At 41.0% G+C, this 26,308-nt stretch overlaps 1 protein-coding gene across 1 annotated transcript in view; it reads right to left on the bottom strand.

Moving 5' to 3' along the window:
• TSPAN7 (tetraspanin 7) overlaps positions 1-26,308 on the bottom strand; it is a 190,028-nt gene that overhangs the window by 16,712 nt on the left and 147,008 nt on the right. The window contains exons 3-4 of the mRNA XM_073616339.1: positions 19,195-19,269; positions 3,493-3,588 (exon numbers count right to left, since the gene is read on the bottom strand). Coding sequence (XP_073472440.1) covers positions 3,493-3,588; positions 19,195-19,269 — 171 coding nt within the window. The remainder of the gene's footprint in view (positions 1-3,492; positions 3,589-19,194; positions 19,270-26,308) is intronic.

Here is a 26,308-nt window from a genome sequence, read left to right on the forward strand (position 1 = left end):
AAGTATTCATACCCCTTGAAATGTTCCACATTTTGTCATGGTACAACCAAAAACGTAAATGTATTTGATTGGGATTTTATGTGATAGACCAACACAAAGTGGCACATAACTGTGAAGTGCAAGGAAAATGATAAATGGTTTTCAATAATTTAAATATATATATATATATATATATATATATATATATATATATATATATATATATATATATCTGACGATTTTCGTTTAATGTGTACTGTGTTCATATGATAAAAATCAGATACGTAAAGACTGCGCATGATCAGAAGCAGTAAACCACAAAAAAAAAAAAAAAGCCTTTCCATCCTCTGTTTCGACTTGCTATGAAACACTGAGGAAAAAGGGACGATTGGTTGTCAGATTTTTTTTTTTTTGTAGCGTGTACCCACCTTTAGACTTTGTCTTCATAAAATGTGACTTAATTTAGTAATCCCAAATATTAAAGTGAGCTGGTCTAAAAAAGGAACAGTATTTAAGCGCAAGTAATTTGTTGTCCCAGGATGGGTCTGTTGTCCGTTTTCAAATCAATCATTGTGTGCCTGGGCACAACTTGGATCTTAGACAATCGGGGTACACAGTGATTTGACTTTTCCAAGTCAAGCTTATGCTTCAGCTCTACTTGCATTAAAGTGACCCTGTCACTAGGGTCCTTAAAATGCAACTAGCAGCCCCCTGTAAAATAACTAGTAGTTTATCTCTGTTCTACAGTATACAGGTATGCTACCCAGGAAATTATTTTTACAGGCCACATAGTTTTCTGTTGTTCGCTTTGCGTATAACAAACATAGGTGTTACAAATGTGGTCATGGACTTAGTCATTATGGCCTTTACATATAAATCTGTAATTTACATGCCGCAGTCCAAGGCCAATCATTTGGGACTGGGTAGTTTTTTTTTTTTTTTTTTAATTCAGTAATTTTTGTTATTGATTTTCCTTTCACAAATACAAAATACACATTTCACATACATATCTTCCAGATACATTTGTCATACACATATTACATCCTCAATAACCCCCATTAAAAAGCAGAACAACAAAACGCACAAAAAAAAAAAAAAAAAAAAAACCCAAATCAAAAAAATACTTTCCTCTCCCTCCTCCCCATACTCCCCCCCCCCCCCCACTATCTCCCCACCCCCTCAAAAAAAAAAAACATACATAGCAACAAATTTTCCTTGATTATTTCTGTGTAAATAAATGAATTTCTCCTTTACTATAGTTTCTCTTATTTGTGTTCTCCATTCCTCCACTGTCGGGGGATATATAGAGATCCATTTCTGAGCTATCAATTTCTGAGCCTGAAACAGGCATCTCGTTATTACACTGTAGGTATTTTCTAATGTACTGGGTTTCTTCACTACATTTAGCAAACACATTCTAGGATCTGGTACTAAATTTATACCCATTATATTTATATTTGTAGTTATATCCTGCCAGTAATGTTGGAGCTTGGGACACATCCATAGCATGTGCCGGTGCGCCTCTACATCGCGGGCATAGGGGGGATTCCCTGCGTTTCCACTTAAACAATTTTTCTGGAGTATAGTATGACCTATGTAGGATGAACATTTGTGTTAATTTTTGAGTTGTGGACAATAAAACCTGCAGTATCGCTGAGAGAGCCTCCGCCCACTGTACTTCTGACAGTGGGCCTAGGTCTCGTTCCCACTGTGTCCTGGCCGGAACCACTGCCTTTTCTTTAATTCCACTGTTTAATATCTGATAGATTTTAGATATAAGGGCCTTCTTTTTTTCTTCCTTTATGAGCAATGTTATTATTTTAGAGTTAAGTTTAAATTCTGACGTACGTGCCTGAACCTGTATGGCATGTCTAAGTTGCAGGTACTGGAAGAACTTCTGTCTTGGTATCTGGGTATTTAAAAGTACCAACAATCTTATGTTTTTGGCAGATTTTCAATTTTTACCTAAGAGCTGTACTTCCTAGAAAATGCCTTGCATTTATAATAAATGTATCCAGAGGTTAGTTACTTATGCTCAGGATTACTGGTAGCCTGTGGGTCATGTGACAAAAGCAATGGGATAACCCATCATTAGGGATGAGCCAGATGTTCGACTTGAACATTGGGTGTTCACCGAACAGCGAATATTATGCGGTGTTCGCTGCAAATTCGAAAAACTGTGGAACACCATAAAGTCTTTGGGACACTAACATGAAAAACCAAAAGTGCTCATTTTAAAAAGTACGCAGCATGCACCTCCCGATACCGCGCTTGTGCCCTATACACAGGGCGTAGTGTAGAACGATTCTTTTGATGCTGCCCACTGACTCCTGGGAAACGCTGACACACATCTCCCAGGAGCTCAGGTGCCGTGGGATATGACGCAAATCGCCCAGAAGTGGTAGATTAGAAGGGACCCACCCCATGGCAACAATGCAGAAAAAGTAAAAAAAAATAAAATAAAATTTGGGCCCAAATGTTAATGCTAAAAGCTGATGATTGATGAAAACATTTATATTATGGTAGGGACTCCGCTTTATGGACAAGCTTTCGGGAGATTCACTCACTTCTTCTGGTCCAAAAGAAAGGGGCATGTCCCTTGAAAAATGAACTACTGGGCTGTATCTACACTTGTCAGATTCAACGCATATGCCTTTACACTGAAATAACACTTTATATTTCCTATAAAATGTGAATGTTCTTGCACTTTTAAGCACTTTGATGCAAAGTGCATTGCAATGCATTTTAAAAATGCAAGTCAAATGCGTTTTTTGTCTATTTCAAAAGAAAACACTAGTGTGAATGTAGCTCTAGCACAAATTTAAAAAAAAAAGTAACATATGAAGTGAATTGATATGGCTTCAATTACCTTATGCATGTCAAAATATTTCTAATACTTGTAAAGGAATAAATGATCGGATTCATTGTACGGTTTCTAGAGCAGCCTTTTTCAACCAGGGTGCCTTGGCAAAATGTCTAAAAATTGCTCAAAAACTGTATACAAGTCAGCTGCTGGATCAAGCCTGCCTTTAGTTACACAAAGCCACAGGGTTTCATTGTGTAATCTTCTAGTCGCTGGCATCCTAACAACCAGTGAGGTCATTGGTTGATAAGGGGGATGTCAGGCGCTTGTACAGCATCTTTCTTTGTCCCTCCCCTGCCGCTCCCTGTCAGCACTGGGGTCACATTAGCTGAGTGAGAGAGAGAAACTGAGGGAGAAGTTTAACATTGGAATACTAGTCAGTACCAGTGAGCAAAGGTCTATTTGCTTTGGAAGAATAATTCACCTCTAATGTTGGGTGTCCTATGTATGAGGATGTTGCTGCATTATGTAAAACTATTTGTTTTATTTTTTACATTTTAGAATGGAGTGCCTTGAGATGTGCAGAGTTTTAAAGGGTGCATTGACTGAAAAAAGGTTGAGAAACATGAGCTAGAGGATATAAAGCTTTACCCTAGCCAAGAAATATTGAAAACTGAAAGAGCCAGAGCCACACAAAGTTAGCCACTTACACTTTTCTGAACATCATCAACTGCACGACTCCTTTCATCATTGCCGTTGTAATTCTGGATAGCTTCAGTGTATGTCCTAAGGAAAGTATCCTTGATCTAAACGAAAACACAAAAATGAATAACTTTATAAAATACTTCTAAAAAAAAACAAAAAAAAAAAAAACGTAGGGTTTCTATGTGGAATTACAATATGCAAAATTTTAAACCTCTGTCATTGATCTGTTTTGGACCAAACTGATTCCATGCAATTCGCCTCTCTCAAGTGTGGGTACACAGACATAGGAGATCAAACAAACCATCATGGGAAGTCTTGTATGACTAAAACGTAATTCTCATACATGCTGGCACTGTCAAGCCTGTACATACAGTGAACAAGAGAAAAAATTGTGTATATATACACCTGCGCTATGGTATGACCAGTGCTCAAAGTGTCACTCGTGTGTTTGTGACTGCCACTGTCCGTCAGCAACCTATATCAGGCACCGAAATTGTATGCCAATCATTTATATACAGAGCTGTGTATTAACGACTGACTCTCAAGCCTGTGTTTATTTGCATTTAGAGGACATTTCTAAAAGCATATACATGCATGTAATGATTTTGCAATGTTGCCATTCATACATTTACTTGTGTTTAGGTGTGGTCAGTTTAGAGAAAATAGAATTCTGTGCGTCCATAATCCAACGATACACTCAAAATGCAGCTAAACTCACCCAAACACAACTAAACCCGCCATATAGCAAGAACATCTGAACACAAGTCATCTGGGAAGCATAAAAGTTGTTTCTACTTCCAAAATGACTTCTCCTGCATTTAGAAAAGCTAAACGCATGAATGCGCCAGCATGAATGAGGCCAAAGACTGGCCATATACGTCCCAATAAAGGCAAGCAACAGCCTTTGCATGAATACGCAGATCTAACTGATGAAAGCATTTGTAATTACAGAGAACTACCCAGTCATTTTCTTTTCTGTAGACAATAGAGACTTAAGCATTCACTGCACATCCGCAATCAGCCAAATCGAGATGAGGATTTTTGGCATACAAGACCTCCGAGGATGGGCAGATACCATACAAAACCCTATTTCTCCCATAACTTCAAATAATTACACAACAGTAGAAACGTCCGTGCAGAAAATTTTAATACTGCAAATTTACTAGACTGAACCCTGTCTCTGTAGTTATAATCTAACTTTAGTCACAAACTTTAACTGTTGCATACAGTGGGGACATTTTGTCAACATTTATTGTCTGTGTCCCTGTTTGGAAGATTTGATGGGTGTCAGGCAAAGGAGGAAGCAGGGGAAAACCTTCCTACTTCCTGTCTATATAATGGATATTACACAGAACCGGAAATGAGGGGAAAACCAACAAGGACACAGTAGCGTAAGGAGGATTTATGAACTCTAGCAGGATTTTATTGCTACTTTGTTTTTCTTCTTCAAGATGAACGTCAAACAGAATAGAAGTAAGTGCAAATTTCCTTGGCGAGGACCAAGCCTACATTTTAAACCGAAGGCATTTTTCCCCTGAACTCCCCACTATATCCATAACTAAAAAAAAAAAAAAAAAAAAAAAAAAAATTTTTGGCTGCAGTTGGACTTCAAAGCCTGTTCTTTTTCTAAACTTCTGAATGCATTAATTTTCTTCTTTAGGACTAATAAAAAACAAAAAAACTTTAAGATTCGTTTTTGCATCATGTGCGTTGTCTCGTACTTGATGGGTTAACACACTATAGCCATAAAAAACGGTATTCTGTCAATCAGATGTGCTGCCTTCTACTAATGATCTCATTAGTCTAAGACTAAGGAACAGGATCAGACATTGCTCCATTCATAAAGAAACCTCTTGACTTTGTCATTTGAGGACACTAAATTAGAAGTCATTGCAATTATAGGTCTGTGACTTGCCTTCTGCAAGAAAAATCAAAGCTTTCATAAACGACCAGTTTAAGTCATACAAGGTTCAAAGGGTAATTTGTTGTAAGAGTAAAAGGGTCATCTGTCTTTGAAAAGTGCAATAGCAGTGAACGAGACAGACACAAAATGAAAAATGTATTTTCAACCATGTCAAATGACCACTACTTACTTGCCAAATATGCTTTTTATGTCCTGCACAGCAAGTGTTTGCTCTCTTCAATGCTCCCATACAAGAGAGCTACATTCATATAAACCCTTTTCAGAGCCTATAAAAATGTCTGCATAAAGTTGTACCTGCTTCTTCCTAAAAAGGAATAGACTTAAAGGCTAACTTTAAAAAAAAAAAACAAAAAACAAATAAATGCAGGTAAAAAAAAAATGTGCATTTATGTATTTTTTTTCTAAGGAGCCTGCAGAACATTGCATTCATGGTCGGTAGATCGTGGGTGCAATGCCAGGATCCTGCAGACTCTCAGGACAGCCGATTGCCTGTACCTCTGATACCGGCAGGCAGTTGCTTGAGAGCAGGGAGATCAATGAACTACAAGAGCACACCCAAAAAAAACGGGTGGCACATGTATCATGGTCCAAAGGTGAACTTCTCCTGTAAAGCGGAACTAGACCCTTTTATTATTTATGCCCCTTTCACACGATCAGACCATTCAGGTCCGCCTTTCAGTTTTGACGGCGGACCTGAACGGGCGCTCCATGTTAGCCTATGGAGCGACGGATGTCAGCGGAGACATGTCCGCTGACATCCGACCCCGTCCGATTTGCTAAAAGCAGACGGATGGCCTTACGTCCAGATCCGTTGCTGGCAGATCGGATCGGGTGAGATCTGCCGAAAACGGACATGCTGTCCGTTTTCATCCGATCCCTCCAAAGTCAGCAGCGGCACCTGACAAGCCCCTCCCCGCTCAGTGAGCAGAGAGGGACCTGTCATCCGCCGGCTCAGCGGAGATCAACGGACTGATCTCCCGCTGAGCCGGCGGACCGAGGCGGGCTCCATGGAAACGGAGTCCGCCTCGTGTGAATTAGGCCTTACAGTCAAGGAAGCTGCTATTTTAGGCTCTGTTTGATCTGCAGTTGCCATGGTGCTGCACATTTAATCAGTTATAATGCCAGCCATTTGATGGCTTAACTGCTGCATGAAATCACAACCAACTGTAAAAGTCAACATTCACGACATGTCTTGAATGTATCGGTTTTAGGAAACAAATGGATTGGTTTAGTTCCACTTTAGATCGACTCTGGGAATAGGAGGAAAACTGCTGTAGGTATGAAGTGTAGGGATCTAGATGTACCTGCTCATAGAGGCACAAGGCTCCCAAACCTTTAAATTTACAGACTAAGCCTGGCTCTTCTGACAGGCAAACCTTTGACCATTTTGGGTAGTTTTAGAGATCCCAGCTAAGCCCCCACAGATGTTTTCTTGGCCCATCACCATGAGGGGCAGCCTCACTGGTTAATAGGAACATGCAGGAAGTAAGAAGGAGCAAGCAAGCTCTGGCACTATTGTGAACTGTCAAACTTTACCAGTCAGAGCGGCCTGAAATTGACTACGACAGGAAGGTTTGAGAGGATGCTTTTAGCAATCTGTAGGCAAATCCAGATTTTCCCTAAAGGATTGCTATTGGCCTCTTCGAGGCTACCCTCACTGAGAACTAGCAGCTGCAGCACTCCCTTTCCTTTATTGCTTTTAATAGGAAGATCAGTCATGCCGCCATCTATCGTCAGCTTTGGTCGAAAAGCGACATACAAATCCTTTTGCTTACAGTGACAGTAACCATGCATTTAACTTATATGCATACTTATAAGAAAGCATGTGGAAAGGGTGAGTATATATCGAGATAATTTCTTCAGCTTAACACATTCAATACCGCGATACCCTGCAGCACACCAAGCCAGTGAGAGCTTTTAAGATTACTGCTATCACCAAGTTTGCAGCTTTTTTTCTGTACATGTGCTGGCAGTTTCCTCACATAATGGAGTAAGAGGATTTAGAAGTCAAAGAGTTTTGGGCTTTGCATGCTGGGAAAAGATTGGCCACTGAAAAAAAAAAAAAAAAAAAAAAATCACTTTTTCTGAGTTCAATTTCACAGGTAACTAAAAATACTTCAGCCGGCCTTAGTTATCAAGGGATTGGAGTATGCGATTTGTATTCACTGTAGAATTTTGGTTATTGATTTAAAAGAAAAAAAAAAAAAAAGTGGTTAGCCTCTATATAATAAATTACATTTTTAAAATGTTAAAGCCACAAGATAAAGCTGAAATAAAATGGTGAACCTTGAAAAATATAGTTAATACAAAGTGGTTGATTTACTAAAGGGGAAGCTGTTCACTTTGCAAAGTGAATGACAAAGGGGGGCACTAATTGGGGCCCACCTGCGTGAGATTGTGGCCAGCACACCTACATTAGGCATATAGTTAGGTAGGATAATGGTTAGGCAGGGTACTGTCTCTTTAAGAGGTTCTGTGTTGCAGGTTCTGAAGATCCAATAGGATTGACGGGAAGGTGCTGGAAGCCTGGATTGTCTATAAAAGGGCAGCTGTGGTGGGGCTTATTTCCTATTCCTCCCCTGGACCAGACCAGCAGCAGAACTACTCCCTCCCTCCCTAGTCGTGTGCACCTATTATGTGGTGGGGCTACCCTGGATTTCCAGAGGGTCAGTTTGTTATATGAAGAACGCTGTTGACTGGCTGCCCGAGTTCTGAAAACTGGGCAGTTTAATAATTTGGTAATATAATTATGAGAATAAAGTAAGTGCAATTGGATGTTTAGATGTTAAACCAATAAAAGGTGCCACGGCCAAATATTTTACCAAAATGTGTGGTGTGGTTATTTAGCAGTATCCGGGTGTTGGTTAAGGTGGGAGGGTGTGTGGCCTACAATCCCATGTTGGTAAAAAAAGGTAAAGCTGCGTTCACTTTAAATAGCCAGGCACGTGCATACAAAATAATAATTATAAAAAAAAAAAAAAAAAAAAAAAAAAGAGACCCTGTCAACAAACATCTTCCTGTAAGATGATATGTGCTTTTAGTGTTTCTTATGCATGTTATATAACTGTAATAACCCTCTCTTGATTAGACATCGAAGGCTGCTGCTGGGTTCCGCCATCTTGGATAGGATGTCAGCCCCAACAGATTTAGAGCTGCCCCTCAAGTGAGGCTCTATAATATTCCCCTCCCTTGCTCCCCAGGAGCTACATAAAAAGTTGTATACATAGATGAATAGGAGTGGTGCCAGCACAGAAAGTAATTAGACACTCCCAGAAGAGGAGAGGGCTATAATATTCAAGAAGGAAGGGGGGTGTGCAAGGAAACTGACTAGTGCAAAAGAAATAAACGCCAAGAAAGTTTTTTTTTCTGTGCTTTTACCTCATTCACAAAGTAAATTCAGGCATGTTTGCTTTGCTAGTATAATAAGCAGGTCAGGCTCAGGGAAAGAGCAGGATAAAATGGGATTTGGCTGATAGGGTTTTAAAGCGCCACCTACAGGAGTAGAACACTACGCAGAAAAGAACTTGGAACCTCCTATGGGCAGTCCTCTGTGGATAAAACTCCTCTCTCGGCTATAGGCAAGCCAGTTAGTTATAAAGCAATGTGAAAAGTAAAATGTTCAACAACAGGCAAACATGCTAACACCCAGAACTAACCAAATTACAAATTTTAATTTGTTACACTTACCAGAGTAATGCCCTGTACACACGACCGGTTTTGCCGTCTGAATAAACTCTGAAGGTTTTTACGACGGAGTTCCAAGGGAATTCCGCTCAAGCTGTCTTGCATACACAACACGGTCACACCAAATTCCGACCGTCCAGAATGCAGTGACGTACAAGGGGACTAGAAAACGGAAGTTCAATAGCCAGTAGCCAATAGCTTCCGTCTTGTACTTGCTTCAGAGCATGCGTCGCTTTTGGTGCGTCGGAACAGCATACAAACCTGAGACACATATGCCTGATAACGAAATGCCAAGGAGGCACTAATCACCATAGTGGAGCGTGCCGTAAAAGGGGAAGGGAGGTGTAGTGATATAAGATGTATTGTATAGTAGTAGTAGTATATTAGTATCGATCGTATCGTGGGTATGATAATTAGTAAGTACTCTTCCGCAGCAACCCAATTCTTCCAGAGAGATGCACTTTATTGACTTCCAACACAGAACAAAGTCCAAAGTCCACAGATGACAAAAATATCCAGCTGAGTATATCATTCAGAGTCCCATGTTCCTAGGTCTGGGTCTTAATACACAGACAAGCCTAACTCTAAATGCCAGCTTGAATGTCCTCTCTGAAATACTAGTCCACTAGGAGGGAGTTTCTGCTAGGTCAACTCAAAATACTCTTTGATCTTATTGTTACCCCCTCAAGTCTAATTACCATCAATAAATACTTCTTCTATGGTCCTTTAAACAATGTACCCTTTGAAATGTTCAATTAGGTTTCCAGACCATACCTCACCTCACACACCTAGGTAGACTTGCATAAGATCAACACATCAAAGAGTCTTCAGCTGTCCCCTTGATATATTAAAATTCAGTTGACTTGGACAAATCAACCATTGTCAATTGAATTCTGGCCTGGTCAATATTGACTGTATGTGTACATACATATAATAATATAATGTCCCACATAAATCGGTGAACATATTACAACATATACAACAGGAGACACCTGCTCCATAATGGCATACACCTGAACAACCATCTGCCAAATCCAGGAGGAAATGGTGACAAAAGAGGCTGCCATGTCCTTCCTCGGACTGTTCATGTGCACAAAGAGTTGGATCCCTGGAAGGAGGCCATAGCGGATAAGTACACACAAACTGCCCGGACCACATGCAAGGAGTGCAACGCTACTTCCTTAGGGTGTGACAGTCGAGGGAGCAAAGAAGGAGGAATAATATCCTCATTCAGATAAAAAGCCGACACCACTATCAGAAAAAAGGAGGAAGACGGCATACGAAACAATTTATACCTGTAAAAAATAAGAGAAGGAGGCTTACAGGACAAGGCCACCAGCCCCGACACTTCCCACACGATCAGGAAGGCAACTTTCTGAGACAGTGTACGCAAGGGGATATAGGAATACTTCCCAAAGCAGTTTTCTGGAGAACCAAATTCAAGTAACACGGTGGCAATGTTCAAATACCCAAGCCACCGAGAAGGAACAAGGGTGAACCCCCAGAGCCTCTCACCAAGTGATATAAGCCTTCCAGGTACAATGCTATATCCTCCGAGGAGTAAACTTATGCACCTTCAACATTGCGGGTATCACAGAACCCGGCAACCCCTCAGAACCTGCCTCCTAATAGCCATGCTGTCAAAGCCAGTAAAGTAGGGTGGAAGACTGGACCCTGGGGCAGAAGGTACTCCCGAAAAGGTAGCCACCAAGGAGCGTCTGTGACCAGCTGCACCATGTCGGCGTACCATGGATGACAAGGCCAATCTGGACCCATCAGAATGACCGAAACCCCTTTGGCCACTACCCTGTGGAGCAGGTGGGGGAGCAGAGTGAGAGGAGGAAGAATATAAATGAGGCGATACTAAGTCCGCAGCACCACCAGCACATCCACTGCATCCACCATGGTATCCCTTGCGCTTGCCACAAACCTTGGAACCTTCCTTTTGAGGCATGACACATCTGGCATTCCCTAGAGTAAGGCAGAGCTGCTAGAACGCATCCAGGTGCAGGGATCGCTCCCCCTGCTCCAGCATCTGATGGCTTGAGATAATCCGCTAGCCAGTTTACGATGCTGAGAATGCGTGCAGTAGAGAGAGCCAGAATGAACCGTTTCATCCACCAGGGAGTGTGAGATACCTCCAGTGGCATTGCCGCATAACTCACACCCCCTTGGTGAATGAAAAAAGCCACATTGGAGGTGTTGTCCGACTGAATCCTGTCCGGAAGCCCCCGGGGATGATCTGTCCAGAATTCCGGGGATAACTGGATTGCTCATATCTCCAAGACACCGATAGGCAGTTGAACTTCCCCTGGAGACCTGCAACCCCGAGCTTAACTCGAGCCCAGGACTACTCAGCCAGACTGACTGGCATCCATCGTGACTGCAGTCCAACTAAGGATGTGGGGTTCTTACCATCCTGTAGGGATAGAGACCAGAGCCTTAAGTACCAACAAATCTGATTGTCCAGGAAGACAAGAGATCTGTCCCAGTTTGACGGAATTTCCTTCTGTAGAGTCATCATATGGAACTACGCATACATGACTGCCTCAAGGTGGACACCATCAGACCAAGAGCCTACATGCAAGATTGCAGGAAGGAGCACTTGCGAGACAAGAGCAGTCGGACTGCAGTCCAAAGTTTCCAGAGTTTGCCCAGCAGGAGAAACAGTATGGCCAGAAAGTTGTTTGGGTAACCGATCACGACAACCAGCACAAAGGTGTACCAGGCTTCTTCCTTCTTGGGGACCAAGAACAGATTGGAATAAAATCCCTGGAACCACTCCGGCTTGGGTACGGGAACAATTATGCTCCAAAGAAGTAGGTACTGCACCGCCCTGTGCAGGTCCCAAGGGCGTGAGGTTGAAAAGTGAACATTGGATGGAAAAAAGGACTCTGGTGGAAGGGAATGAAATTCTATCTTGTAGCCGGATACAAGAGCAGGGACCCAGTTGGTGGAAATGAGGGAGGTCCATGCGTCTGAGAACCAGTGAAGGCAATCCCACCAGAGGGACCAGCTTCCTCCCCTACAGGGTGTCGCCAAAAGTCAGATGGACACACAAAAAAGGGAGGGAACGACGTACCCCTAGACTACACGACGCAGAGAGGGAAGCACCCTAGGGATGACTCACCACCTGGTAGACTAGTAGATCACCAGAGCTTTGTAACCACTACCTCAGTGCCGCTGCTATCCGAGGGTGATGTGCAGGAGAGCGTGCCCACCACAAAGTGTCCTAGAGACTGCCCCAGTACTCAACCCAAACACCAGAGTCAAATCAAGTTGGCCGCCTGCGGCTACAATAAAATGACCACTAAGCCATTCCCCAGCCGGCTCCCATGTAATTCAATCGGAGAGGTCCACTGCAATATGGCCACTCCTTCAGACAACAAGAAAATTGCCGCCAAGGCTCCGGGAAAGTGACCGTTGGCCACAGGAAAGAACACATGGTGGCAGCATAGCATCATACAGACCCTGGGGAGGGGGTCCACAGTAACTACTTGCCCAAAAAATGGATGGGGGCAGGACCCCCTACCCAGGGGAGATCCCAGGAGCCAAGGTACCAGGAATGGCAGGTAGGAGGAGAAGCCCAGATAGAAAGCCAGGAGGAAATTCCAGAGGCCGGTGAAGGGGAGAAACTGGCAGGACCGGCCACCCCTGGGAGTACCTGCACCCCACACCACATCTGGGGGAGGGAAGGGAGTGGGCATCTACTTACCAAACCAAAAGAGCACGCAGGTAAGGCTCCCATGACAGACCCACCTTACCACCAAAGTGGTACAGACTCCGATGCCCGTTCATATGTTTCCCTGTGAGAAGTTTAACTCGCTGGCCGCCCAGGGCCAGGATTGGACAGTCGCAGCCGACCCTGCATGTAGCTAGAGGTCTGTGTGTGCTCTACTGCCATACTGCCAGACTGGGGTGACCATTGGATATAGATTGTCCAGCCGAGCTGTTTCCATAAATCCCATGAAAAAAGTTATTAAAAAAAAAAAAAAAAAAAAAAAAAAGCTACAGAACTACTAGGTCCTTACTCCTGAAACCCTAGGCAGATATAACAGTCTTGCCTATAGCAGAGAGGGGGCTTTTATTCAGAGATGATTGCCCATAGGAGGTGCTGAGCGGTTTTCTGCCTAGTGTCCTACTCCTGTAGGCGGCGCTATAAAACCCTCTTAATCGTGTATAAGAAGGGAGAAGCTGCCTCATTCATACGGGAGCTGACCCCTGTAGTCCACGAAGAGTGCTTTGATTGACAGCCCTGAGTGTGAGTGGTCTTAAACGCAGACAGCGTGTGTTCCAAGATAGTCACCAACATGCCTGTCAACTTGAGTGACAGTGTCTATGCAGCAGCTGCACCCCAATAGACATGAACACAGCACCTGGCCGCTGAAGCCACACAAACAAGGCGCTCATTCACAGACTACGGGTGTCAGCACTCGTCTGAATAAGGCCTTAAAAAACCCCTCTACTGCTGCAGACATTAGCCTTAAAGTGATTGTAAACAATCACCTTGTAAAATAACCCATTAAGTTTAAAACAGAAATAAAAGGCAGAACTTGTTTGTATAGATATATAAAAAAAAACAAAAACAAAAAAAAAAAAAACAAACACACACTAAATACCTTTATCTCCTCTTTTATAAGCGAGTACCTTCCCTCTTTTCTGAGATGCATAAGAGCTGGTGGGAGGAGGAGGAGAAGTAGCAGTACACTGATCTTCCCAGTGAAACGCAGTGTGGGGGGGGGCATGTCAAGACACGTCTGATCGTTGGAGAGCAGGCTGAGTTTCCAGCATAGCTAGATCACTGACCATGCTGTGCTCTCCTGCGTGGTGTGGTCAGTTTTTAATAGGAAAGCAGAGGGACTAGCAGGAATGCCAGGAATTCCACACAAAGGAAGCAATACAAAGAGAACAGGACACTTTCTCATACAAGTATATGGTACAGCAGGCATATATCAGGAATATGTAACGTTGGGGTAACAAACGCTTTAAGTTGATGGCAGTGAAAGAGTTTAAGAAAAATAACAGAGGAAACAGGAAACATGTACCATGTATATTTTGCTTTACTTCCATATAGAAAAGCAACTAAGACATAACATGTATGTAAGAAAATGAAAAATACAGTTAAAACGGTAAGGAATCCAACACTAGCTTGTTTTTCCTAATTAGAGATTAGAATCACATTTTTTCCTGCTCATACCCTGAGCCTGACCCACTCATTATGTTGGCAAAGCAACATGCCGGAATAGCCTGAATTTACTTTGTGTATAAGAAAACAAAGGAAGTAAAGACTAAAAACAAACGCTTCCCAAGTGTATCATGTTTTCCACTTCACATCACAATCAGGCTGGATCTTTGCATTCAGTACACATCTCAGCTGCTTCCAGCCGAGGCTTCTCATTAGAGATGACCAAGAAAGTTAGTCAACGGGGGGTTCGTCAAAGCCAAGGAAAAATCAGATAAACCCGAATGTAGCACTAGCCTTCATTCATGTCAATGGGAGGCAAAATTTGTTATTTTTTTTGGCCTTTTAAAGTAAACTAGCAATTGGAAAGTCTTTGTTGAAAAAAGGGCATTGGTAGGTGGGCACTGCAACAAGACATGTAGCAATGCGAAAAAAAAAAAAAAAATACCAGACAGCACAGAGAGTATCTTTTAGGCCTCATGCACACAGGATGTTAAAATAACGTTATGAAAAACGCCAGTATCTTTGCAGTGATTTTTTTAAACTTTTTTCAACGATTTTGCAATAGCATTTTTTAGCGTTTTTTTTTTTTCAAAATGTTTTCTTTTTTTTTTTTCAATGGATCAAAAACGTTAAAAACCGTTGGTGAGTGACGTTTTTGAGCGTTTTTGAGACTTTATCAGCGTTAGAGCGTTTTTACAGCTGAAAAACATCTCTCAGAACCCACTGGTCCTGGTTTTTTTTACAGCTTAAAAAGGCCTATGCCATTTGCAGCTCAAAAACTCCTAGGTGGGCATGAAGCCATAGACTAACAGACAGGCCTTTTTAAGCTGCAAAAAACGCTCAAAAAAGCGGCTGTAAAAACGTCCGTGTGCATGAGGCCTTAATGTGGCCAAAAGAGCTGCAATAAAAATACACATATCCATCAAACAGCAACATGCTTTAGGGATGGGTTAAACCCGCAGGTGAAGTTTTGAAGCAGTAGGATGTACTCTTTAAAAAGTTTTTTATTTTCATTTTTTATTTTTATTTTTACAAACAGTAGCACTACTGCCTCTAAATGACAAGTCCACACCAGCTTGTTTATAGACAAGGGTGACACCATTGACTAAATATAGTCATGACAGTGTTTGTTCAATTACATCAAAGAAATCAAAGACTTCCCGCAACTGTGTTGAATTGGGGAACTACAGGGATCTGTTATTTGCGACAGGAGAAGTGGCAGGTTAAGACTGTTTGCCATGGCTGATTATGTTGACAGGTCATCATGATTGACATTGGATTTATACCGGGGGGTGGGGGGGGGGGGGGGGGGGGTGGGGGGGGGGGGGCACAGGTTTGTTTTTTTTTTTTTGTTGTTTTTTTTTTTATTATTTACCATTTGGGTGTTTTTTTTTTCTACGATTTACTTTTTTGTGACTTGAGTAAGGGGTTTGTAGAACTTACACATTCACCTGGGAAGGGGGTGACTTTTTTTTTTTTCTCCCCTAAAGGAACAGTAAAACAATGTGTACTGCTCTTTAGAAAATAAAGAAACAGCAAATGGCCTTCTAAAAATGTATAAAATACCTATAGCCAGAATGCTGCATGTGTCCCCCCTGTCCTGACTGCATGTCCTTAACATTGGTACATGGGGCTCACCTGCCCCATTCTTTCTTGGCCCCAAACAGAATGTGGAAGTCTGCATGGGGGGGCAGTTCTGAGGAAGAGGGGTCACCCTCGAAACATGTCAGCTAATCTTGAACTGTTCTCATCCCCACTCAAGTTTACTGCCCAGCAGATCCTGCTGGATGAGGCCATTGATGGACTCTGCATCATTTGCTTGATTTTAACACTCGTTTGCGAGTACAACATTTATTTTTTTATAATATAATTTGTGTTGCAAAGGTAATGCACAAGGCTGGTGCACACCCTCTGTCCTTATTTTCTTTTACAGTTACTCCTGGGTTCCCCCTGACCTGTTGAGAGTGGCAGCACAGCCGATGCAGTAGAGCGATTTGTGAATATTGATAATAGTGGTCTCTGCGGTGGATTTGCTGCAAGATCATTTTCATCGGCGGCGGTAAGAGGGGCCTTCCCGCCATTCCTCTGATGCCCTCCCCTGCTTACGGAGCTGTTGGTAGCGGCGGATGCGATCGGATCCTTCTCCTTCCTGGGTATGGAGATGAGTGAGGGGGAAGATGGACTCCACCCATCTCCATACCATTGCAGGGGCGGAAGCGACATCAAAACGTCACTTCTGCCCTTAGCTCTTAAAGGGCAATTTTTATTTACTGATTTTTTTCAAATGACATTTTATTTTTAATTTATTTTTTTTTATTGCATTTTAGTGTAAATATGAGCTGCAGTCTTTTTGACCCCAGATCTCATATTTAAGTTGGTCCTGCTCATACCTTTTTTTTTCTATCACAAGGGTTGATTACATTCCTTGTAATAAAAAATAAAAAACAGTGCCACTTTTATTCCTAAAGAACAGTGTAAAAATAAAAAAAAATGAAAAAGGGAAAATAAACAAAGAAAAGAAAAAAAAAACGTGCCCTGTCCCGCCAAGCTCACGTGCAGAAGCGAACGCATACGTGAGTATTACACTAGAGCTGCACAATTAATCGTCAAGAATCGTTTATCGCGATCTTGACTAAAGTTTCACAATTCTTTCTATGCAAAGAATTCTCTCTGCTCTTCTGAAGCTACAGCCCCTCAAAAAAGAAAGGAAAAAAACAGGCAGTCTTGCCAAGAATCAAAACATTCTTTATCAGTTGAACTTAACTATAAACATTGTAACATTTGTCAATGGAATAGACTGTGTGTAAGGGAAAAAAGTTTAACCACCTTAAACACTAAACCTTTTCTCTGACATTGTTGGTTTCAAGTTAAAATCATTTTTTTGCTAGAAAATTACTTTAGAACCCCCACACATTATATGTATATATTTATTTAATAGACACCCTAAGATAATAAAATGGTGGTTGTTGCAATATTTTATGTCACACTGTATTTGCACTTAGCGGTCTTTCAAATGCAATTTTTTTGGAAAAAATTACTTTAATGAATTAAAAAAAAATAAACAAAAAAAATAACCAGTAAAAGTTAGCCCATTTTTTTTTTTTGTATAATGTGAAAGATTTTACCGTCGCGAGAGATTCGTGATCTTTTTATTCTAACGCAAAAAAAATGTGATTCTCATTTTGGGCCAGAATCTGTGCAGCTCTAGATACTACGCATAATGAAAACGGATGTTCATAACCACACATGTGAGGTATTGCCCACGATCTGTAGAACAAGAGCAATAAACTGTAGCCCTAACCCTCCTCTGTAACTCAAAACATGCAACCTGTAGAATATTTAAAAATGTCGCCTATGGAGATTTTAAGGGGTAAAAGTTTGTGTCGCCATTCCAACGAGTGGGGCGCAATTTTGGAAGCGTGACATGTTTGGGTAATCAATTTACTTCCAGCATAACGTTATCTTTCACAATATAAAAAAATTGGGCTAACTTTAACTGTTGTTCCTTATCTTTTAATTCGAAAAAGTGTATTTTTCCAAAAAAAGTGCGCTTGTAAGACCGATGCGCAACATATGGTATGACAGAAAAGTATTGCGCCAACTGCCATTTTATTCTCTATGGTGTTAGAAAAAAAAAAATGTAAAAATGTTTGGGGGTTCTAAGTAACCCCTCCTCCCCCCAGGTGATTGAGTAAAGGTTAATAAACAAGATTTCCAATGTAAGTCCAAAGACAATCATGTTATCCAGCAATGTATATCCACGACAATCACAAGCCTGACTGTGTTGACCCACCACCACCATCTGCCGCTACTTCTGTTACAAATGACAGATTCCTGGTGCTGCGGGAAAGTAAACAAAGTATTAGAGATCCTGGGTGACATCATAGACCAAATCTGCTCATGAAAAATTATGTCACCCCAGATCCCCACCAGCTTGTTTACAAACAGAAACCAGTGGGGACCTAGCAGTGGTAGTGCCACCACTTGTATATATGATAGACCTCCAGCTACATCAGATTAAGTAAGGCCAGATTGTGCGCCCATTCGCCAAACTGCAAAGAGGCTGGGTGTGGGTCAAACCTAACCTGAACCCATAGTTCATTCCTTACGGTATTCTCATATACTCTATGACATATTCTTTAATACTATAGGAAAAACATTTACTATTTTCAATAGCTGTATGTTTCTGCAGCACCAAGTTTTTTGGCAAGCTGGCTGTGGGGAGAGACAAAAATGAATGACAGTTTGCTCTGTTACAAAGTACACTGGATGCTAGTAAAGAAAAGTCTAATGCTGGCCATACACTATACAGAAAATCGTCCGAACCCATTTTCGAAAAACGAACGTTCGACCGTGACCGCAAACGATCGTGCCATCATATAATGACCGATAAATTGTTCAGTGGACATGAATAAATAATTTTTTGTTCGTTTTTTTACATATACCTAGTGCAGGCAGTTCGGACGGGAAACACATTAACCTTGCAATTTATCGTACGTTCGGCAGAAATTTTCCAAACTTCCCGTTCGTTTTTTTACCACAAAAACGTCACAAACGATTATCGATTTGTGCCCATTAACTTGCCGAAAATCGAACGAAGTGTCTATACGAACGATTTTTCGGCCGATTTTTCGTATAGTGTATGGCCAGCATAAGACTGCTCAGCTTTAATTAGCACTTTTCCCGGGCTTAGCTGCTGAAAGAAGGGAGATAAATCAACAAGCCAATACAACTGCAATCATTTACTGTGGTTTGTTGGTGCACTACGATATTCAAGTGTGGGGTAATTTTCACCGTCACAAACAGGAAAAAGCCAATTTGCAGGCTGAATTTATTATTAATAAGGGAGAGTGCATCTAAAATTGTTCTACACACTGACATACAAAAACAAATAAAAATGTATTTTCCACTTACTTCATGCCGGAACACAAAGCCTGAGATTCCAGCAATCAGTTCAGCCAGGAACACCAGGGATAAAAACATTGCATACTGCAAGACACAGACAATGAAAATAAAGATCATGGCTCATAATTATACAGAACAGGTTGTATAGTTTGATTGCAAATTTTTGTCAATGGCTATACGGATGGGTGAATAGTTAAGAATGAGACAGGAATTAAAATAGATATAAACTCTAATGGATGACATTTAGTATGCTAATGTACCAATTATTAAACAGACATTTTTTTATATAATACTTTCCCCCTTTTTTTAACCTTTTTATTTTTCAGTAATGCCGTTCTCCTTCAGCCCCTTTCCGCCATCCCCTTTGTACATGTTCTTGCGCCAGCAGTGGCGGCATTGCTCTGGATTGGCTTCCTGAAAATGGTGGACCATGCCTGCGTAGTGTTTTTTTGGCAAGGCCACTTGTGCAGGATCACATTTGGTACGCAAGGAAAGAACCTTTATACCCTATAACAGGAAGTGCTTGAAAAAGACCCCTCATGCCTAGGGTTGCCACCTGTCCGGGATTCAGTCCGCCTGAAACCCGGACACGTTATTCAGACAGGAATGTGGCTCGGAACAGGACCTGACAGGAGGGTGATGGGGCACTATGCATTAGTATTCTCTTTGGACCTTCCAAAGATGTTCCAGGTCTGTTACAATCCTATAGGTTATAGTTAAAAAAAAGAAAAAAATTTACTGTGCACCGCTACAGTGTTCGGGTTTGGCTTGGAGAAAACGAGGCAACCCTACTCATGCCATGAGTAGGCTGCCCCCCAACCCCTGCAACCTCTGCAGCAATGCTGGCAGCACTCATACGTCTATTTCCCAAAGACAACCTCTGGATATAACACTGACCGCATGCACTCAGCTTCTTTGGTCGACCATGGCGATGCCTGTTCTGAGTGGAACCTATAATGTTAAACTGCTGTATGGTATTGGCCACCGTGCTGCAGCTCAGTTTCAGGGTCTTGGCAATTTTCTTATAGCCTAGGCCATCTTTATGTAGAGCAACATATCTTTTTCAGATCCTCAGAGAGTTCTTTGCCATGAGGTGCCATGTTGAACTTCCAGTGACCAGTATGAGAGAGTGAGAGCGATAACACCAAATCTAAACACACCTGCTCCCCATTCACACCTAAGACCTTGTAACACTAACGAGTCACATGACACCAGGAAGGGAAAATGGCTAATTTGGACATTTTCACTTAGGGGTGTACTCACTTTTGTTGCCAGTGGTTTAGACATTAATGGCTGTGTGTTGAGTTATTTTGAGGGGACAGCAAATTTACACTGTTATACAAGCTGTACACTCACTACTTTACATTGTAGCAAAGTGTCATTTCTTCAGTGTTGTCACATGAAAAGATAGAATAAAATATTTACAAAAATATGAAGGGTGTACTCATTTTGTGAGATACTGTATTTATGAAAAAAAAAAAGAAAATTAATAATAATAAAATTATATAATAACTTTGATCTCCGAGTGGAGAATCTCTATGTTCCAAAAATCAACATCACCACTTTAGTGCATGGAATTCATGTGCATGGGGGCACAAACCATAGTCTTTCCAGTTTCATCCATTAAAGGAATGATGTTAAAGCCCCATACACACTATTAGATTTTCTGCAGATTTTTGTCTTCAGATTTACCAAAACCATGTAGTACAAGGGCCTGATTTCATACAAATTGAAACTAGTAAGACTTGACCTCATATTATATGGTTTTGGTAAATTCAAAGACAAAAATCTGCAGAAAATCTAATAGTGTGTATGGGGTCTTAGACCAAGAGGCCGTATGTGGGGAGCTTATATAAAAATATGTCTGGACAGGGCACCATTAGGATATTGAGTAGATCACCCTTTTGTTCAGTGGTTTTTTTTCACAGCATCAACAACAGATTTTTTGTTTTTGGATAAGTGGAAAACTGGGAAGTAGTGGGAAGTGATGTGATGCTATGTACTTAATTTTATTTCAGACAAACTAAAGTTTAGATTTAAGAATAGCTATAGCCTGCAGTGCTAATTGAGTGAACATTTAGAAAAAGGTGGATTGAAAGGGTACTGTACTTATATATAACTTACTGTATTGCACTAAGCGTATAATTGTTAATATGTATACTCCCCCATCACATTCTTGTTAAGTTTTAAATTTCCTTTCCAATTTTATTTTTAGAGACGCAATATGAGCTGCTTATTGTAGTATGAGGATTTCAACAATGTCACACTGTGTGAAATGGATAGACATATTCCTCCTGGGGTGTAGACTCCTGTCTTTCTTTTGACAAGTTCATACAGGAGCTTGGATCAATAGATATTTGGTGTATAATAGAACCAAAAGAGAAAACGTTTTCTTGTTTTTCTAAAAACACATAACTTTGTCTAAGGCAGATTTAGAAGTTGGTTCTCTTAACAGTATGCCCTTAATTCACATGATTGAATAAATGGCAATAGTAATCTCTGATTATTCGCCATTGCTAATTCAATTTAAATAATAATTCCATTAACTTAGTGAATGTAGTAGAAATCCACTTTGCAAAGAAAATTAAATCACATGCAAGGAAAAAAAAAAAACAGAAGTATTTTTGCGTATACGTAATTAGATGATGAAAGTCACCAGAGCTTTAACCTCATTCTTTACTCTAAGGCCTCATGCACACGAGACGCCAGTGCAAACTCTGCTGAACACATGTTTTTAAAAGCTGGAACCGGCGTTTAGAAAAGCCCGTTTTGCCACGTTTGCATGCCGCGTTTAGCCGCTTTTACCCGTGTTTGCGTCTAGAAGCGTCTGCAGAGCAGAAAATTACATTTTGCGACCCAACTTTGGGGCCCCATATCTCGGGGCCACTTGGTGCTAGAAACCCCAAATTTGGTGTGCTAACAAAATGGAACACTACAACATATCCAAATTTGGTGTTCCTAGCACCAAGTGGCCCCAAGATATGGGGCCCCAAATTCGGGTCGCAAAATGTCAAGCACTTTTCTGCAGCAGAGAATGACATTTTGTGACCAGAATTTGGGGCCCCATATCTCAAGGTCACTTAGTGCTAGGAACCTCAAATTTGGATATGTTATAGTGTTAGTCCAACTGTATTAGCACACCAATTTGGGGTTTCTAGCACCATAGTGGCCCCGAGATATGGGGCCCCAAAGTCGGGTCACAAAATGACAAGCACTTTTCTGCAGCAGAGAATGACATTTTGCAACCCGACTTTGGGGCCCCATATCTCGGGGCCACTTGGTGCTAGGAACCCCAAATTTGGATATGTTACAGTGTTTGTCCAACTGTGTCAGTACACCAAATTTAGGATTTCTAGTACCAAGTGGCCCCGAGATATTTGGCCCCAAATTCAGGTTGTAAAAAACACTTGCAAACGCGGCTAAACGCGGTACCCGCGTTTAGAGTCTGAAACGTGGAAAACTTGTGTTTGAACCCATTTTTTTGCTTCTGGAAAAACGAGGTTAAACGCAACTGCCTAAAAACGCCAAAAAACGAGACTGTGTACATGGACACATAGGATAACATTGAATGGGTTCTGGGGCAGTTGAAAAAAAGTGTCCAACTGCCTCTGAACGCGAGTTTAACAGCGTTTCGTGTGCATGAGGCCTAATGCCCCGTACACACGGTTGGATTTTCCGATGGAAAATATTCGATGGGAGCTTGTTGTCAGAAATTCCGACCGTGTGTAGGCTCCATTGGACATTTTCCATCGGAATTTCCGTCACACAAAGTATGAGATCTGGATGTCAAATTTTCCGACAACAAAATCCGTTGTCGTAAATTCCGATCGTGTGTAAACAATTCCGACACACAAAGTTCCACGCATGCTCTGAATCAAGCAGAAGAGCCTCACTGGCTATTGAACTTCATTTTTCTCGGCTCGTCATACGTGTTGTACGTCACCGCGTTCTTGACGTTCGGAATTTCCGACAAGATTTGTGTGACCGTGTGTATGCAAGACAAGTTTGAGCCAACATCCATGAATTTTGTTGTCGGAATGTCTGATCATGTGTACGGGGCATAACGGAAAATTGCCTTGCAAAGTAAACAGCCCATTTACCTTTAGTAAATCAACCCCTAACCTTATTGGTTAAAGAGTCTTCTTCATTCTGATTATAATGATTTTCTGGGATGGAATAATTCCTACGGCATCTCCACTAGTAGCCTGGGATGCTTTAAAAGCATATCCCTGAGGGCTACTTGTGAAACAAATATCAGCTGTCAAAGCAAATACCGAGGAATGGGAAAAAAATTGATCAAACAAGTGAATTTAGCAGAAGAAAATATAATCCCGCTATTCTTTCTTTGAAGAACTGGGAAGTGGCACAGATCTAAGGGAAAAAATTGTGTTGAAGGCAGAACAGTTTTTATTGAAAGCAGCATTGGACAGGGAAATAAGCTATGAGATGTATTAGCAACTTAATCATAGGCTCAGCAGCCATCTGCATACAGTACATAGGGGCAATAGAAAATGAAATAGGTATAATAGTCTCTTCTACCTCTGATATAGTAGATACATACTATAGTGATTTATATGCTTCTAAGAGGGCATACTCAAATAAAAAAAAAATATTTACAACAGATAATATTACCAATTTTGGAGTTGGGCCATATAGATTACTTAGATTTTCATTTGACCTTAAAAAAGTTGTCAAGAGCATTGAAGAAATGTTAGAAATAGTCTTCGGGTATTTTGTAGGATTATTATATATATCAAGTCTGTTTTTACCCAGCTCTGCCATATTCATTGAAACGTTTACCTCCTTTGAATATTTAGATGTGATCATTTCTACAAATATGAACCCACTTTGTCAACAGAGGGCAGATCCAATCTTATGAAGATGATCCAGATGCAGCCATAATTGAGTGGAAGCGGGGTGCCAGGTGCAGGAATGCGCTCGGTTTTCCAGGACCTGACGCTGAAAGAGATCCTGTACTGTGGGCAGTTATTTCTGCTAACAGTACAAGTATATCCCCAGCCTGCTGGGGTGAGGCAAAGTGGGGTTATACTTTCACTGCCATGGCCAGCAATAGAGGGGATTTATGGGGGTTAACGTCACACCAATGCAAAGGGGGGGGGGGGATTGATAGTTTCACAGCCAGTAACTAAGTAGAAAGGATGGTGGGGGGTTATTTTTGTGTTCACTGACAACAATGATGGAGGTCTTTATTGCGTCCGACATCAAGTTTTGGGCTTATTTCGTCCTTTGACACCAGTGCTGTGTCTTATTATTCCATTCACTGCCACCAATGCTGGGGCTTATTACTGTATAGGACTTGAAATATTAAGGGTCTCTTTGTTGCGATATCAGCCTCAGAGAGTAACGGAGTTATTTATTATCCATACGATGTATAGAACTCCATTTGCTTACTAAAGCAGGCCTTCAGGACAGTCCTAATTGTACTTTATGTTGACAGGTTCCAGGAGATTTTAAATTTAAATTATCTGGAGACAGTTGGTAAAATATTGAAAAGATGTTGTTTAACATTACTGCTTTATTATATAGTATTATATATATATATATATATATATATATATATATTCTACATAATATATGTGTATTTTTGGACATCTGCAGCTTCCAAAAATCAAGTTAATCAGAGATGAGGGCTTAGAACACTGATTCTTGCTAGAAAATTGATTAAACAAAAGTGCATTTTGCCACATCCATCAACAGTGGAGAAATAGATATTGGCAGTCAATCTGAATTTGAAATCAGAACAGTTGACCTTTCAGCATTGGGAAACTTTAAATAAGTTTCAAAAGATTTGGGTAGAATGACTTCAGGTAACAGGTTTGGTACCAAATTGGTGAGAATATGAAATATGGTACAAGCTTAAGGATGTTGGAAAATTGGGAATGGTGAGGAATGGTGTGTGAAATTTTGTGACTTAAAGAATTTGGTATTCATATGTAATCACTTTCACCTTATCTTTCAGAAAACAATTTTTTTGGCACCTAGACTAAGAACTCTAGAAAACGACCTCTTTCCTCTTAGTAACCACATCTAGCACATTGATAATTCTGCAGGTTTTGTCCTCTGTCTATAGGAAATAAATACTCCTTTATCCTTATGAATTTATGATATATAATAGAGGCCGTGAATTTTCTCTAAGAAAATCTGTCTTACTCTTACAATACGTTTCACACTGGCAGTTGGTATTCTTCTATTCCTCAATCACCATCTCCAAGGAAACAGTCTTTAAAGAACATATGCCAATGGAATAGGCCCTGCCTTTTATTATTTGCATTATTTTACTTAGTCATTGAGATCTGTTCAGTTTTCTGTTCAAAACATTTACTAAGAAAGCATGTATACTTTCTTATAGTAAAATACATTTAAATGTCAGAATTTCCATCACAAAAAAGAAAAAAAAAAAACACAAAAGGGATTCCAAAATTTGCATTGATAACTATTAAAGAGCTCAAAACAGCATATGCAAGATGGATGAATGCCTTTGAGCTATTGTGCATTTAAACAGAAACAATCTGAATGGCTCTGCAAAATGTTTTACCCCATCTGTTGGACAACCTAAGTGACCAAATGTAAGGGTTTGGAGGTAGGTGGGGGGGAGGGGGGTAAGGTAGACATTGACTTGTGACCAAAAGTCAGTATTTGCATATCAGTGCACCTTGGCTTTTGGCACTTGCTTTGAAAACTGACATTTTAATTTTTTGATTCTGCTTTACAGAGGAAGACAGTACATCTACACTTTGAATCTGACTTACAGTAAACATTTATCTTTAGGTTACACAGTAAGGGGGTATAGGTGGCAAGTGGTGAAAGGTAAGACAGGTATGAAGGCACAAGATGTACCTGAACATACTGTACCTATAAGAGTTTTCAGTGCCTTTGCTGTGACCAAATGCTGGTCAGTTCTTAGTGGGCAAAGCTCCAACATTCCCTGGTAATGTCAGAGCCATACCGCTCCTTCTTGCCCCTATACCAATTAGCCCAGTCTTATAATGGGACGCCTCACTAGCCAATAGAAACCCCTAGGAAGCAGGCGAGCAAGTTTCAGTACTACATGGTTATAAGATCAGCAGAAAGTGGAAGGAGCATTTTGGTTTAGATGGACACG

The sequence above is a fragment of the Aquarana catesbeiana genome, linkage group LG02 (assembly GCF_042186555.1).
Source record: "Aquarana catesbeiana isolate 2022-GZ linkage group LG02, ASM4218655v1, whole genome shotgun sequence".
NCBI classification, from domain to species: domain Eukaryota; kingdom Metazoa; phylum Chordata; class Amphibia; order Anura; family Ranidae; genus Aquarana; species Aquarana catesbeiana.